Here is a 17,513-nt window from a genome sequence, read left to right as displayed (position 1 = left end):
GGGCACAGTGGAGTTCAGCTCTGAGCCGGACTTGTGCTTGGAAATGGAGGCTTTCGGCTCCGAGGAGGGTTTTTGGCGACTCGGTACCGAACCTGAAGGCTTGACCTGTGGTTTCAGTGCCAGGCCTGAGGGCGGGGAATCTGAAACGTGGTCTTGGGGCCAAACTTGGCCAGAAAGCAGAGGTCATGCCGAAGCCTTATGTTTTTTGGAGATAGTTTGTGGGGGCAAGGGGTCTTCGGTACTTACGTCACCTTGACCCTGCGGCGGTTCCTCGGCTTCGAAGTCGATCTGGAGTTCCGAGCCAGAGTCTTGTTCGGAGAAGGCTTCTTCTTCCTCTGCTGACGATGCCTCAATAACTTCCTGGCCGGATCTTCACTGAAGATGTCCGCGTGTCTTTGATGCTTTGACGCTGCAGCTACTGACATCAAGCCAGACGATCGCTAACAGTCTTCTTTAATCAAAATGATCTGCAAGCGTCACAATTTTCTTCTTTGTGCTCAGGTGATAAGCACAAGTTGCACACTTCGTTTGAGTCGGTGTGCAGATAATTCATGTGGCACCGAGTGCAGAATTTAAACGGAGTCCGATCTATCGGGAAAGAGCTACCGAGCGTGAGTAGGCCTCGAAGGCCATCCACAAAGCTTCCTTATCAAAGGTCCTTCCGATGTCGAAAAAAAAATATGAGGAAAAGTGGGAAAGTATACAGAAACAATACCGTTAAGGTAGAGAGGATTGAGAGTTGAGGGGACCCTGAGATAACAGTTTTGAAATGGAGCGCAGCAATACACATCCGAACCCCATGGCAGAAAAAAACAATCTAACAATGGAGTTGATGACCATTCGCACGATAACAGAAAGGAGGAGTCACCTTAGCTTGTTACTAGGAAAGTCTTCTTTGAAGAAAAACAACTTGCAAACATCCAGACCCAACACTAGATGGTAGGAGTATGCAAAGCATGTGTATCTATAGCACACATGCCATGAATAGTAATTTACCTTATTGGCGCAGGAATAGATTCAGAGATTCTGAAGGAAATTCTTTAAAGCATAAGCTTCTTTGGGGGAAATGTGGCAGCTCTAAAAGATGTTTTGGCACATGCTCATGTGATTCATACATTAAGCCATCAACGCGTTGGTACAAACGTTGCAGGGAATTAATTTACTGACGAAGCTGCGATGGTGGCTGCTCAGACTGTATGTGGAGCTAAGATTAGTCATTCACATAAGAGGATAGATGACGACATAATGGCTGCGGTCACTACTTCAGCTAGTGTTGAACCCTAACTTAAAGGCTATTCAGTTGAGAACTCCTATATTTTGTGTCCTCAAAATGTTCCCTTTGCCTGCATTCCTGGGGCAGGTGAACAAGTGATACGGAACCAGGACTGTAGTATAGAGTTAATAACAGCTGCTCATGAGGGTTTGGCATCTGCCCATGCAGGTGTGGTGGCTAAGGTTTCTTTATTTATTACAGAAACAATTCCGGTGGCAGACTTTATATAAAAAGATTTAAAAAATCAATTTGATTTGACATTTGTCATCAAAGGTCCCACCATTGCTCACCAACCGCAGACACCACTTTTAGGTTCAAATAAGCCATTACAATGTGTATTTAAAACATTGTGAAGCACTCAATGCTTCAAATATCTTAGTAGCAGTTGATTCATGCTCTCGATTTCTATGGGTGTGGCCACAGCAATTGGCTGAGGCTCAAACTGTTATTAAAAAGTCTTTATTTGTACATATGCAGTGGGAGCATTCCACTTGAGCCAGGGTCTAGCTTTCGCTCTAAGGCATACCAGGACTCTGTGGGTGTTGCTGTGCATTATTCCGCTCCAGAGTGAAATTAGACAGTGGAATGGAAGAACCATGAATCAAAGCAGTACTTTACAGCTAGAGTATTAGGTTCAGGTCGTAGTGGATCCATCACTCCTTATAGTGTACAGAAATCTTATAATAATTGCCTAGGCAAAAGTTGGGCTCCATATGAAATACTATTTGGGGTCCACTGATTGTTCCAGATCTTGATGGCTCTGGCGCAGTGGCAGAAGATGCTCCCTATGACATCAATGAACGTTTCACTGTCCTATAGGAATTATAGGACCCCTGAGATGAGCACTAGAATTAACGTTATAAACAATCTGCAGTGAAGAAGTGAAGGTGCAACCAGAGGTTTCTGGCTGGATTCCTAAAGTTCGGGGGGTGGAGGGGGAGGGGGAAATCTAGTGTGTGAGAAGACTGCAGATTAAAAAAAAATAAAAAAAGAATTTTAAAAACAGTTTGGCCTGTCCTATTATGCGCAGCTGGCGGACTTTGCTGTGCATGTTACTAGGAATGTGATTTGGCCTCACTTGCTGGCTGTAAACAAACAACCGGTTTCAATTGATTTGACCAAGCTACATCATATGGCCAGTCCTCCATAGTAGGTCACGAGGATGTCTAGGTAGCTCCTAACTTGGTGCTCACCAGATGGATTTTTCTGATGCTGAACATTTGGTTCTTCAGACTGATGATGCAAATATGGGGTGCATTTCTGATGCAAGTTTGTTGTTTTCTACAGCTGCTCTTTGCAATGAAGTTATATATTACCAACAGACTTAGGAGGTGTCTGCCAGATCTATTTCACATGCTGAGGTGTCTGCTTTTTCTCAGACCGTCTCTGGTTATTTTGTACACATTGTTAATTTTTCTTTCGAATCTTCACATACCTCCTTGTATAGTGCGGGCACACTATTCCTTTAGCTGAAACCACCTTACCCGAGTCATCCTTGGTCCTATTGTTGTGATTTTTCTTTCCTTATTTTTCTTATCCTTTGGATTGGGTTTGTTATGGTTTTCTTTTTACCGTTAAATGATAGTACTTCTTCAGAACATGTTGTGAAGGTCCTTATTCCCGATTAATCATCACATAAGGGCCGAAGTGACATCTCGTTTGAAAACATTACTGCATTCCCTATTCATGATGGTGCTGTATAGAATAAAGTTCCTTAAGATTTTTGGTTCCACAGAAACATTGCAAATTCAATATTTAAAGTTGCTACAGATTACCTGGTTACCCCAGGTTCCATTTCTGATAAATGGGATGTTTTGACCGTTACCAATATGCCATCTGAATTAGAATCATACACAGTATTTGAAAATGAAGATTTGTATTTGTTATCATTATGCACATCATTTTTAAACAGACCTAGTACACCATGTGCGTTTTTTAATTATATGCAGTGGGAACACTGCTTAAGACCACCTGTAGGGAGTTTGAATGCATATTTGAGGAAGTTACCTTATTTTTCTGGTCATGATCCAACAGACCCAATTTGATATTATCGCCTTAGACCTTCTCCACTGACAAAGAACATGCTCATGACAACAAAGCAGATGTATTTGCATCTCCTTTATTGCAGAACGGCACCTATAAGGTTATGACTATTGGAAATACTTGTTTTTTAACTCAGCAGTTTGAGCTTGGCTGTTCTCATGAGGCACAGGGTCAAGACTGATTTGCATATAGTTAGTACGGAACTGAGGTGGTGAAGTGAGCTAAAGCAAGATAATGGATTCAACCCAGATCCGTGTCTGAAAAGTTTCAGCTCTCCGTCCATCATCTCCTTGTGTTTGCTTTAAGACAAGCAGGCCAGACCCCCGGTATATTCAGTAATTTCACGCAATGGTTGTAACTGCATGCAGTGTGGGTGAACTATGCCAGGAATGGGTAGAACACAACATTATCAGCGGTAAAAACTCACATCTCTCTTTACAGATAATAGGGATTTACAATATCTTTAATTTGGTAAGAGGTCTCCTTGTTCTAAATGTTTTATATATGCCAGTTATACTTCTCAGCAAGAAACAGCTAAATGCTTTTGAGACAAATTCATGTGGAAAAAGCTTTGGCTGTTGTTGATTTCTTGTTACAACAGAGAAGAAAAGCTAAAACTGTAAGCTAGGAGTGTGCATTTGTATCCTGACACTGTGATAATGAAAAGGTGTATAAGTAAAATGACAATAAAATCGGTTTAAAAAAAGACATGGTCCACTCTTATTTATTCATTGAATAATATGGTTTAATCTGCATTCATGATTATACAAAATACAGATACAGATCTATGCTTCAACATGGCCAGTCAGAGGAGATCGGTTTTGCAATTGAGCTGAACTCTGCTAATTTTGAAATCAAATAGAGTGCCATGTAATTATTTGAATGCAACAAAGTTATTTTTGCCTTTTCATTTGACATGAATGCAAAAAATGGATCAGAAAAACACCTACACTATGCTTAATGTCAAACCGTTGGAAAAAGGACCCTTTTAGGCTGCTGAAACTCCCTCTGCAATTTGGCTGATCCATAGTTTAATTTCTCTTCCGATTTCCAAGTTTAATTTCACGTATTTTCTTCGGCATGTTCAAGTAAGTAAAAGGATGGATACACTTTTTTTTTTTTACATGAAACTTGGTTCCTCCCTTTTCAATACAGATGCATGCACAAGAACAAAGACGTATTTGTTAGTCTAACCGATTGTAGAACTACCTTAGGTCACTCGCTGGACTGCAGGGAGATTACATTTCAGGGAGTATGTAATGCTTCTTGTGTCTAACTTAGCGTGTTATTTGAAGGGGATTCCCCTTACAATTGATCATAAATTAATTTGTGTTGCTTTCTAATGAAAGCTATCCAACTTTAAATGATCAAGATTGCTGCAGGATGCAACCAGGTGTCCTGTATGTGGTCACTATTTCCAAATTGGTCACTTGCTGCATGCACGCTCTGTATCCTCACAAATATAGTGTCGGAGAAGCTACTTTGTGGCCCAAGGTTCCAGTAACTGAAATAAACGTTGATAAATTGAGCAGACTCAAAGCCTTACTATTTCAAACTCTTACATCTGCCTGCGAAACTTCTGATCTCCAAGTTGCATGTTCCAAGGTGCAATCTCTATTGCGCATTCAATTGCCACAGCATTTTCGGTGACCTTATACACCGTATTTTCAATGTTTGTAATACAGTTGGAGTGGCACCCTTTTAGTAAAGTGCTTGGGTCTGAATTGTTCCAGACTGTTCTTGGAAATATTCCATCCTCTTTACATTCCTTGTTTTGGAGGCATTCAGATGTTATTATTGATACTGTTTTAGTTATATTTTTGTTGCTATGCCAGGGATGTCCCATAAGGCCATCCCTTGCATGGACCTAATACACATCCTTCTGTGTCAGGAACACTATTAAATACTTTGGAAAATCAATGTTACTGGAACTGAACGAGAACTGGTCTTTGTCCTTCCAGCCCATATGGTTTTGCAAAGTGCAGGCTGTGCTTTGCGGTCTATGGTGCTCATTTGAGTGTGAGCTCGACATGCCTTGCTACACAATTGTTGCAATCTCCAGATTTATATTTGCTTGTGCACCCATGCGGTAGCATCAACTGCGCTGTCAAGTGATGCTGTTTCCTTTGCTACAAGAAGTCTATTATGAGCTACTTTTGCCAATGGCCGATGCGCCCTTAACTTCAGGTTTTTTGGCCTCTGTGCACTCTTTTGATGCTGGCTCTGTTGCATTCTGAATCTGCTGAATGTGCGTGTGATTACTATATTAGTAATTTGGATCTTGGTTTTCAAGCCACTTTCAACTTTATGTCGGCAGATGAGAGTTAATTTCTGGACCCTACTGACACTCTGGTATTGGAAGTTGTGGACATTTTGGAAATATCCTCTTCTTCGGATGCCACAACATTTTGCACTGCTTTTTTGGAAATGTCCCATTTTATGTTTTTTTAATTGGGAGTTTTTATAGGCTTTGACTCTGCTTCTACTGTGAAAGTGTACTCATGTAACGCAAGGCTTTGTAACCGCTTAACCGCTGCGGTAATTCCGCTGTGCTGCAGTGGTTTGATTGAGTGGGTGCGGGTGCGTCGGCCAACTGACGTGCGCAGCACTACGTAGGTAGTGCTCGGAACGGCTGTTGGCCTACGGGCGCATTAAAAGGGTTACCCAAGCGGAGTGCTACTGCTATTATTCATGGTATGCACCTGTTACAACGCAATTTTTACTCCGCACTACCACTACAACGCAGGCATTACAACGCATACCATTACAACGCATTGCGCTGGGGGGCGCTCTAGGATAAGAGGTAAGTTTAATTTACTATCCAACACCTTCCCTAGGGTCCACGGGGACTGGAGTTAGAATAGTAAATTATACTTACCACTATCCAGCACCCCAAAGCGCTATGCGTTGTAACGGTATGCGTTGTAAATACCGCGTTGTAATGGTATGCGGAGTAAAAGTATGCGCTGTAACGTCATACATCCATTATTCATATATACTCATATCTCCATGACCACAGGGAGGGTGGTATAGGGATTCAATTGAGTCTCCAATACAAGAAAATGCCAAGCACACATTTAGTTTGGGCCAACATTGTAGTCTACAATTGTTGGTTCCAGGGAAACACACTAGAACACAATGTCCTTGCTTTATTATGTGGTCGGACAAGAGTACTCTTTTCCTCTACACTATTTTAAGTTGTTATTCTGAGTCTCTAGCCGAATGTGGTAAGACTGATGTTTTATTATTTAAATGGTACCCGTGCTGATGTCTGTGAGAGGCACTGCGCACTACAATTATCATGGATGCTGCAGATAACTTCAAATGCCAAACAGCCCTGTGCGCCTAGTCATTCATCCTAAGAAGGAAGATAGCAGCAAAAGCAGAGATTGTGCAGGCTTGCACACTGAGATGAGGTGTATTCGTTAATGTACTGAGGCCGGCTTACTGAGACCAGGAATGGCACTCGGGCATTTCAACAGGGATTGGGAGAACAGTACTCCCATCATGCTTTCGTGAGAGTAGCAATATTATTGATAGGTGTAACATTAGAACAATTAGGATGGTTGAATGGTTTGTGTTTTTCATCATTCTAATAATGCTTATAACAATGATGGGTCTCATCTGTCTAGTAATCACAGTTCATGATTTACTTAGAAAGATTGGAGCTTTCAATAAACATTTGAAAATGTATTATTGCCCCTTTACTTTGTAAAATGTGGGGCATGCAAAAGTGACAAAACAAAAGGGTTAGAACTGTTTCTACAAATTTCTTGTGAAATAAGAGTGACCATGTTCGAGGTTACCCAAAGCCTCTAGAACTCTGGCGGTTTAGGACTTTAGATGAGGTACTGTGAGTTAGCTGAATCAACATTTACTGATGATTTGAGTAGACTTAGTCTTTATATTGATAAGTTTTGTTAACCTAATGTTGCAGGGATTATGCTCAGACACAGAACTGTGCACAGAGACTCAGGACCTCAGTGAATTAGGGTGTGCCAAAAACTCACCTTAGTACCCAAAATCCCCTACCAGACTAGCATCAGTGTCTCACTATAGCAAAGCAACCAATGATTAGACAACCCAGAACATGTGACTTAGGATACCTCCGGTAAGGTGGGAAACATGAGCACTCTTTTGCTATACCCTCGTACCAGTCCAGAACAGGGAGTAAAGGGAGACATGAGCAAGTTTAAAATGTTTATTTTAACGCAGTGATCTCAGGTGCAGCTTCTAAGCTAATACAAGCAGACATATGAGAAATAAAACGGTCAGCATAGTTACTATAACATAAAATACAAAGGGAGAAAGCATGTTATAATGCTAAATGGAAACAGGTTAAATATATACCTATATTTCACCCTCCCTTGCTAGTAGGTTATTTTATAACTAAAGAAGATCTCTTAGGCTTGCATAGGCGACCCCAAACAACAAAGATTAGCAGGTGTGAATCACATCGAGTTCTGCACAAGCTCTCAGCATACAATTGTTCTCCAAGTATGTTCAATCATGCCTACACATTGCATTATTAAAAGCGCCAGTATCTGAGTTGGCCACAGCTGTATATGTTATGGCTAGAACGTGCGCTGATCAGTTCGTACAACAGCTACAGTGTTAATATAACCTTGGAGGACTCGGCACTCACTGTTCAGGCTAAGCTTACGAAGCAAGCTTACGAAGCAAATCTAGCAATGTAGAAAAACAAGTAATTCTCATGTGAAGCAAAACACTAACCTAACTCTAAACAGTAGCTAACGTGTGAGTCGTGTGCAAAAGAAAGCAAAAGGTAAAATGGTGTTTAAACTTCTAATAATCTCATGCTAACTTAACACTGTATGAATGCAAGGCTAAGCCCCACTACACCCTCCCTTGATCGGACAACGGACAAGTAATGGGTGCATAGCTGGAACACAGAGTTCAAGTTCGAGAGATAGAATCAAGGTCAAATTTGCCATAATGGAAAAAAGGGAGGAAACTCCGAATTTTGAAAATACTCCAATTTAGTAATCACATTTGGGCACAGTAAAGCAAATAGGCCAGCAAAAAAATAATCAGATGTTCAGCATATGACGTCGGTTGTGAATGAGAGAGAGAGAAGGAAATGCACCTCACTCCAACAGTGTATATGCACAGTATGTTGCAACAGCCTCTAACAGGAAGTATTTGTTTTCGTCTGAAAAAATTTCAGCCATACAATTGAGCAACAGGAATGAACATACATGTTCCTCAATAACCAGAGCCTCTATTACCATCAGAGGACAACTCGAGTTTACTTCAATATGACTGCGTGCCAAGAATTCATGCACCACTGCAAAAATATTCCAATGTCCGAGGACTCCATGATTCGCTGCAAAGGCCATAATCCCGCCACCAGAACAAAGCAATTTATGAGCAACTAAGGAGGTCATCATTGATCATAATCTGCGTTGGGAGACACCGTACTGCAGAGACACAAATCCAGAGCCCATTCGAAATCGCAGCTCAGGCACTGAAAGACAGGCTGGACACATGTGAAAAAGGAAAATCGAAACGATAAACCATAAGCTGCACTCAATGTAGCCAGAGGCTGCGCTCCAAAGTAATCAAGCATTCGGTTGCGGAGCAGCAACAGCAGGGACAAATTGTCTTGTGGCACAGGATTTGCATCCATTCTTAAATAAACAAATTAGTAGAAGCACTCTGGCAACCAGAGCGAGCTTTCAAGGGAAATTCACCAAAGAGGGTGGAAAAAAATAAGAAAAAAAATAATCGAATGAAATAAATGCCGGGAATACACCGAATGTAGTTTGGAAGGCAGTCACAAGGCCACTACTAACAACTTTTAAAAAGTGTGCCAGCCCTGTGGTCGAGGAAGCATTAAAGATAGTGTGAATTAACTCCCCGAAAATGCAGGGAAAGATCCGTATTTAATAAGGCATGCACTTCTGTGTAGGTGTTTGCCACGTGAAGGACAAATGTTTCACAGGCTGATGTAAGGGTGACTTCTTTCTGGGACAAAAGAGCTCTTATTCGACTCATCTTGTTGAACTCTGCTTTCAAGGTCGGAATCGACGGCCAGATGGAAACATCCAGCTTCCCATGTGGAGGAGGAAACATTAAGTTTTTACAACAAACTACACGTTGGAAGACCGTAACAATGTAAGGAATTCCTGCCAGCATCCCACAACAATCTTCATTATTTAAAAGTAAATAACTACAGTTTGCTAGTAAAGTGAATGTGGCCTGTGTCTTAAAATTGGTGTACCTTTTAAGACACAGGCCAAATTAGGTGCATTTTGATTACACGAGCCATGCAATTGGATATTCCTACACACTATCGAGTAATCAGGTTTTGTTGTGCAATCCTCTCCATTTAAATAAACCTCTTTACCCTCCCTCAGGCACCTATACGTAAATGGTAGTGACCAAGCTTCATGGAGATAAGCGGTGCCCAGAGGTTCATACCTGCCAATTGCATAATACTTCATGCATACTTCGAATTTGAACAAAGGAAAAGGTAATGCTATTAACCCATGGACCAGCCACAAAGCAGAATTTGTCTCGGCCATAGAAAACGGCAGAGGTTCTAACTTTTCAATATGTAACATAGAAAAAGTGGCATCTTTCATAGACATAAATTGCTGTTTGTCAGTCAAATTAAAAGGTGCAAACAAAGAGGACGTGTTAATGTAGTCCCAAGGCACCTTCCCTGCATTTAACGTTTGTAAAGTCCATGCAAACTGCATAATTGAACGCAATTGATTTTGGCCAAGGTACAAAACAGAGACTTCTTCCTGCACAATATCAACAACAGAGGAAACAATATTATCTAATTTGTAAATGCGGGAAGAAAGTGTGTTAATACCGTTATCTACAACTGCGAGCACTTTTTCTAAATTCGCTTGATCTACAGCTCTTATGCGGTAAGCAGCCTCAATCTGGGACAGTTCCCAAACTTCTTTGTAAATAGCATATATCCACCTTTTGGATCTGCCGGAAGCAGGGCCCTTGACAAATTAATTCAGATCAACATCGTCAGTCACTTTAGCCAAATGAAGCTTAACTGACGCTAAAGTGGAGTGTTTGAGCCAATTCTGACACAGCTTGCCTACGGAATAGGTAGTTACAGAATGGTCACTCTCAAAACAGGGATCCACCCTAACCTGTATGTAGCCAGTGGCTAAACCCAGAAAATGATGTTGGCAAGAATCTGCACTTCTGTGCCATAACAACCAACCCTTAGGATCCAAACTGGATATGTTAAAAGTAGAATTCAGCAACAGCGTCTGTAATTCCCTGATAGAAATATTGGTATTATTATCCCAACCGGGCTACCCGTCCAATTCTGGAAAAGCAGCAACATTTATTTTTTTAGTAGTAGCTAATCCAAAGCAGGTGGTTTGTGAAATAGTCAAATTCAAAAACATATGGTTCGGGATGAGACTTGCACGACGCAAAGCCTTTGTGCCTTGCACTTGCAAACTTTTAGAACCCCAAACAGATTTAAGATCAATAGTATCTTTCCACAGTTTATAGCCCCCAATGGCCAATTGGTCAAGAAAGGACGTAACATATAACAATTTTGAGTGGGTAAGTCTAACTTTGGAAGAGGACTTTTCGGACATCTTAAAATAAAATGCATTTGGATTTGACTGTTTAAAATCAGTAAAATAAGTGAATCTCTTGAAAAAAGAACTTAAGCTCCCTTCAACAGGAGCGGGGCAGCGTTCCCATATCGTATAATTAACTATATTCCTCCTTGTGTTAGCTTTATGCAGGTAGTGGTTGCCATAGTGTTGATAACAGAACAAATCACCATAATTAGCTGAATCAAATATAAATCCTCAGCATCAAAAGCAGCATAATATTTCAAATCTGAAAACAAAGCCTCTACGGCTTGAACATCCCAATCATAAACTCTTAGTACGTTCGGGACATTTATAACCTCTCTGGGACCGTGAATCTGAAATTTACCAGCATCCCATACAATCCCATCTAAGACGGACCAAGCAGTAATGTTTACAAAAGTCAGGTCCCTCTTCATTCTGTGTGATGATGAATGGGATGCCAATGTTCCATAAATTAGTCGAATTGAAGTTCTCCCTTCAACGTAGCGTCCATTCACAAGATGGAAAAAATACACCACAAAGCCAATTGACAAACAAAACAATTGAAAAAAGCACCAACCAAATGTAGGTCCAAGGAGGAATCAAAAAATGTTTTTTTTAAAACATGTTGCAAAAACAGAAAGCTTTAAAGGGGACTTCGATGTGGTAAAGTTAGTGTCAAATGAAAATTTGGACTCAGTTGCCAAACAGGTTTGTAAATTGGGCATCGAGAAGTCTGTGGGGGTAAGTATACTCAGTATCATCAAGATGAGCATCAGGTGGGGTATTCAATAAAGGACTTGAAACAGCAGGCATCTCGAAGGCAAAGTCAGGCCTGCTATTAGGAGTCGGAGCCAAAACAGAATTTCTCAGTATCGATGGACAAGAGACCGCAGGTGTCATACTAAGAAGAATCGGCCACTCTGTGTAATTTGACATGGTCATTAAAGATATACCTTTTTTCCTCACGACCTGGAAGTGGAGGTAAAACAACTGTTCTTGTGCCCTGCACGCCAAGTACAGGAACTGGAGCTAGATATGAGGGGACAAACTCTTTCTTGTTCTCGACCTTCTCTCAGACCAGTTCACCGACTCGGGGTAGCCAGCCAACTACCGGGATCTGCAACGCAGCATCAGATGTGGAGGGCTTGTGTTCTTTTGCAAGACTGTCTCTCGTCTCTTGTAGAGTCTGTAAAACATTACAATGTTCATCTACGTCAAAGGGGGAAGCTGCCGCCGCCTGGTCTAGACCTGCAAGGTCCGGGACAAACATTTTGATACCAAAGAGCATCTCGTATGGGGTCCGCTCCAACCAGAGACCTTCTAGAGAGATTATTAAGTGCACGCTGTACACCATTGAGATGGGCTAGCCAGTTCCGGCTGGTACCTATAACTCTAGCCTGCAAGGATTGCTTTAAGTCACGGTTCATCCGCTCCACAACACTATTACCCTCAGGCCGTTATGGAGACGAAATTTTGACCTGGACCCCCAATGAACTCATGGCATCCTTGTATGCCTTAAAGGCGAACGCTGGACCCTGGTCCGAATGGAAGGTGCCACACGCAAAAATTCCCACAAAGACACGCAAATCCCTTATGACAGTTTGTGAATCAGCACTTCGGTGGGGCCACACCCATACAAAGCGTGTGCAAGAATCAACTGCAACTAAGATGTACTTATACGCAGTATCTGAAGAAAAAGAATCGCAGTGATCCAAATAAACACAACCAAGTGGTTTATTGGAAATGTACAACTGTCTCGGGCGGATGCATAGCAGTCGAAGGCTTTTATATGCTGACAAATGTCACATAATCACGCGTCTGTTTATACAGTCCCCACCACCAAAAACGATGTTGTAGCTGAGATACAGTAGCCGAAACGCCTGCGTGCACAGACGCAACACCCTCGTGGGCAGCTGTAATCAGCGCTGACCTGCAGTCTGCGTTGGGAATCAATCTGTCAACAACGTCTGGTATTTTCACGTAAGGAACTTTATCAGGACTTAAATGATAAGAATACTTTGGAGGAAATCCAGTACGATATTTACTTCCCTTCTCAGTAGCGGCAATTGCTGCCAAGATGTCATCATCGATCTTACTTTTGGAACGTGTAACTGCTGCAACCAAATATGTCGAAACTGCAGTCTTCGCGGCCTCATCGTCCAGACTATTGCCAACAGCATGAACATTCAGAATCGGCATTTGCACTCCTGTCAAAAAACTTTTTCCACAGTGGAAAAAACGCATTTCAGCTGAAGTGTACAAGTGTGACTTGTAAGCGATAGGTACTGTGTCACCTTCGTTAAAAGTAAGGTATGTGAAACCCACCGCCCCAGGGACGATTCTTATCCCCAGGTTGGTGTGGTTATCACTAGTCAGTACGAATTTAGATTCTAGAAGATCAGCCTACAGGGATTGCAAAATGGCTGAATGTTCAGGCAGCCAGTACGATTTGGTGAAAGTTAGTTGTATCAGAGCATATAATGGCTAGATACGCTGGGCATATTCAGGAATGTAAGTACGCCCGAAATTCAAAAACCTGTGCAAGGATTGGAATTTTTTCAGTGTTGTAGGAGCGAGCAGTTGTGTGCATTTCTCCAAGAAGTGAGGAGTGAATCCACAACCTTCATTATTGAGCTCATAGCCCCGGAACAACACTGTGTACTCTGCAATGTGAGACTTTGCAAACTTAATTTGCAATCAAAGTCCGCAAAATTACTAATTATGCGGTCAACGTGGCACAGATGCGCCCATATCTCGTAGTCTGTGAGATAAAGGTCATCCACATATGAACAAGCATCTGGGTCAATTCTCTCTAGAAGAGAAACTATACGGGCAGCATACACACCTGGACTATTCATATAGCTCATAGCTAAACGTTTAAATTGTCGCTGTGTGCCACTGCTGATAAAAGCGATCCATTGACTACTTAAACCAGAAAGATTGTGGGCAAAAAAAACATTCGATATCTCAAGTGTGGTTTTAAACCTTTTATGCACAAGACCATCCACCAGGGCAGAGCCATGGGTATTCTGTACTGCACAAGAACCGCAATGCCAGTTTAGATGCCGGTAATCCAATACCAAACAGTAAGAACCATCAGGCTTGGTCACTGTAAAAAGAGGGTTATTCATCAGGGACACACAAGTTTCAATCACACCTTGATATTCCAATTGTTGAAGGATTTCTGCGACCGAAGCTTTCGCTTCACGCCGCATGGGATATTAAGGTTGAGGCTGTGGTATAGACTGCAAAGGGGGAGAAATTATCCCAACCACAGTGAGTACGGTACAAAGCAGGCGCAAGGGCCTTAGCCCACTCTTCCGCAAAATTCAGCGCATGCTCCTTTCACACGGTGCGGGAAACTAGGGAGGATTACCTCCTCCCCTCTCGGAGCAGCGAGAACAAAAGGTGGGGGCCAGTCAGCCTCCGCTAACAAAATGTCATACGTAGTTGCAAGATTTTCCCAAAATACCCCTTTTATGGTACGTTGTAGGTCACCTTCAATTAAAAGGTCAATTTCAAAAAGCCTATCAGGGGGATCTATTCTAGTATCAGCTGTCTCAACAACAACAAATGTGTCAGTCGCTGTCTCCTTCAGTAGTGGACGCAGGGCCTCTCGAACTATGGTAATCTCCGCCGCGCTGTCCAACAGCGTCAGCGCCCACGTCTGATTCCGAAGCTGCGTTCTCACTATCTGTGGGATATCTCGGTGTTAAAGCGGCAACTTCTTTTACTCAAACTGGGGTCTTTTCTGTGAAGAATCGTCCTGCTTGCCTTTTCCGTCTTTCGGGTGGGGTTGGTCGCGACTCTGCTGGCCACCCAGTCCTTTGCCACCTCCACCACCGGACAATGAGGCCGATGTGTACTGTAAAGAACGAGGAGAATGTTGATCAGGAACCTGAAAACGATCAGATGACTTAATCGTGGCGCGGGCGCGCAAGTCATAAGAGAGCTCAGTAGACGCAGGTACAGGTGACGAGGGACGGGACTCCTGTTTCTGTTTTTGTTTTCCCTGTTTATTGTTTTTGTTTCAATTTTGCTTTGGAGCTTTGGGTTGATAGTCTCTCAGACTTCGACCCCTGAGTTTATTTTGTATCTTTAGCAGAAAAGGGCTTGATAGCTAAACTATTTCAGCCTATGGTCTTATAAGCTGCCGTGATAATTCTCGGTAACTGTCGGGGTTTATCGGCATCAGGGACTTGGCGCAAAGCATTAGACACTTGGAAGTTCACTGCATCTCCCTTTACATTAGAAAGGACGAGATCGGAAACTACGTCAAATGAGCAAACGAGTCTCATTCCCAATTCAACCACAGCCTCAAGTCCGTGTTCATCTTGAACACACTTAATGACCGTCGGAAGGACAGCCATTGACGGAGTGCCGAAGCACCTTGTGTGCACTGCCGCAAAGATTCTACCCCATGACTCGCAGTCACCGGCTTCCGGTACCAAGTCCTTGGGCAAACTAATTGTAAGAATCCTGAGTTTTTCTACAGGACTCGAATTAGGAAAAACTGCTTCCAGCTGGTCAAATTTCTCGGCAAGCCAGAAAGTAATATAATCCTTATCCTGGGGACGCTTGTCCATAACCGCATTAATCATTACGGGACTAAGCTTCATTCCGCTCGGTTCAGTTGGGAGCCCAGTAACTAGAAAGATTCTAGTATATCATTTATAATGAAATCTGCATTCACCAAGTTTGTTTTGTGTGTAAGAGTGGAGGTTGGGAGCAGGCATTTGCAGTTACTCAGCAACTAACAAACCACAATCTTCATTCGCTTAAGTGTAACCAAGGGTAGTCTTGAAAGCCAGCTAATCCCACAACAGATCAACATTCCATTATTGTTTATGCCCAGTGAAATAATGACTTGTGCATCAACAATCTCAGAGGATTAGACCACAACCAACTGCTTTGCTACCAACCTGGTATTCTTTCCTAAGATAATTATAACCAATATGTTTTACAAGTTACTTTGTGTTACCCGTTTTAACATTTGAGGAAACAAAGGGTAGAACTGCAAGATTCCATCAGACAGAGGGACCTCAAGAGATCAGGTTTCTCAGAGAACTCAGGGTTGTATACCTTTCTACAATACAGAAGATGCCGCACACTGCCACGATGCAGCTAGACTGGGGTGAGTAGTACTCACAACAAGCCTAGAAAAAAAGCATTCACTACAACACCAGTCTAAACAACCATTAGAAACTCTGTGGTGGACAAGCATGCTTCTAACCTGGACAGAAAAAAAACTGTCTGAATTTTGCATTGAGGAGTGGGAAATTGAGGAATTTGGTTCAACATTACAGTGTAGCATTAAAGGCATACATATTGCCAATTTAAACTAGGGAAAAAAACTTCCTCAATGCGAACCCAATCATGTAGAAATTATGCCCAAAACAACAATGTTAAATATGGTTTGTGCTGCAATAGCAATATTCCAAACTGGGAAAGCAGGGGCTGGATGCAAGAGATGCAAAGAAAAACATTAGTGAGGGAAATGCTTATTCACGTTATTTCAAACTAGCTGAAGAGATCTATTATATGCGGTCAACTTGCTTTCCGCATAAAGCAAAGGGACAAGTTCAGCTCTACTTCAACTCTTTGGAAACACGTCTGGGTTAAATAACTTGAGGGCAATTGAAAAGGAAATAGCACACCACCAAGACAGAAAGCAAACTAGAACACGGAAAAAACATAATCAGTGGTCCAAATTAAAAAAAAGATCTTTTAAAAAAAATTAAAAAGTATTTACCTATGAAACGAAAGCCACTTCACCCCTTCACATAATATCACTCCTGATGTCATTAGCACCTCAGCAAAATGCAGAGCTTCAATTCCTTCATCTTCATGTTTCTTAAATTGTATTCCCGATGATGTTAGCAACTCTATAGAATCCTGTGCATACATGTCCTCCCTATTGCAGAAACAAAAACAGATATTACATATCATCCAGATTTCCTTTTTTAACAATTCATTGTCGTTTTCCCATTCTGCATAAACCCATAAAAAATGTTTTTTAAATTCAACTAATGGTGGAAGATACTAAAGGTTACACTGAAAATACTATACACAATGAAAATACATCACCTTACTAATCTCAGAAATATGCAATATTAACTTCAGACAATAGGTGAAGCCCAGTGCTTAAAGTAGCATTTCCATTTGACGTCCTATAAAAGTGGCATATATGTAGATATATAGCACCACACACACTCACACACTCACTCTTTAATCAATATTAAGAATCTGTGTCCGGGCAATTGGATGTATTGTCTTGCCAAATACAAGTCTATATACACTGAAGTCACATTCTCGATGAAATATACCTGTCACTGATCCATTTGTCCAGTGGCAGATAGTGATGAGAACGAGTCACAGCATAAAAATAGCACTGGCAAAGCCAATAGGTCTCCCCTATGCAAGAGCTATTCACTTTGGCAATGTGCTTTAGCCATGTCGTGTACCAACAAAAGTGGAATGGCACAGAGTATTGTGTACTCGCGTTGCGTAGAGTGGCGTTGTTTAGAGTGGAATGGTGTAAATTGTTGCAGAGTATAGTGGCTTAGAGTACAGCGGCATAGAATTCAGCGGCGTACAAAACAGCGTTG

The 17,513-nt window shown here is 41.9% G+C and overlaps 1 protein-coding gene across 2 annotated transcripts in view; it reads right to left on the bottom strand.

The window, feature by feature from the left end:
* CNOT7 (CCR4-NOT transcription complex subunit 7) overlaps positions 1-17,513 on the bottom strand; it is a 200,407-nt gene that overhangs the window by 75,106 nt on the left and 107,788 nt on the right. Inside the window, exon 4 of one of the 2 annotated variants that reach the window (XM_086962589.1) lies at positions 16,658-16,819. The exons of the other annotated variant lie outside the window; for it this stretch is intronic. Coding sequence (XP_086818715.1) covers positions 16,658-16,819 — 162 coding nt within the window. The remainder of the gene's footprint in view (positions 1-16,657; positions 16,820-17,513) is intronic. 2 annotated transcript variants of the gene reach the window in all.

The sequence above is a fragment of the Lissotriton vulgaris genome, chromosome 3_1, assembly GCF_964263255.1.
Source record: "Lissotriton vulgaris chromosome 3_1, aLisVul1.2, whole genome shotgun sequence".
NCBI classification, from domain to species: Eukaryota; Metazoa; Chordata; class Amphibia; order Caudata; family Salamandridae; genus Lissotriton; species Lissotriton vulgaris.
The sequence above is the reverse complement of the archived record's forward strand: the minus strand, read 5'-3'. Positions and strand labels throughout refer to the sequence as shown.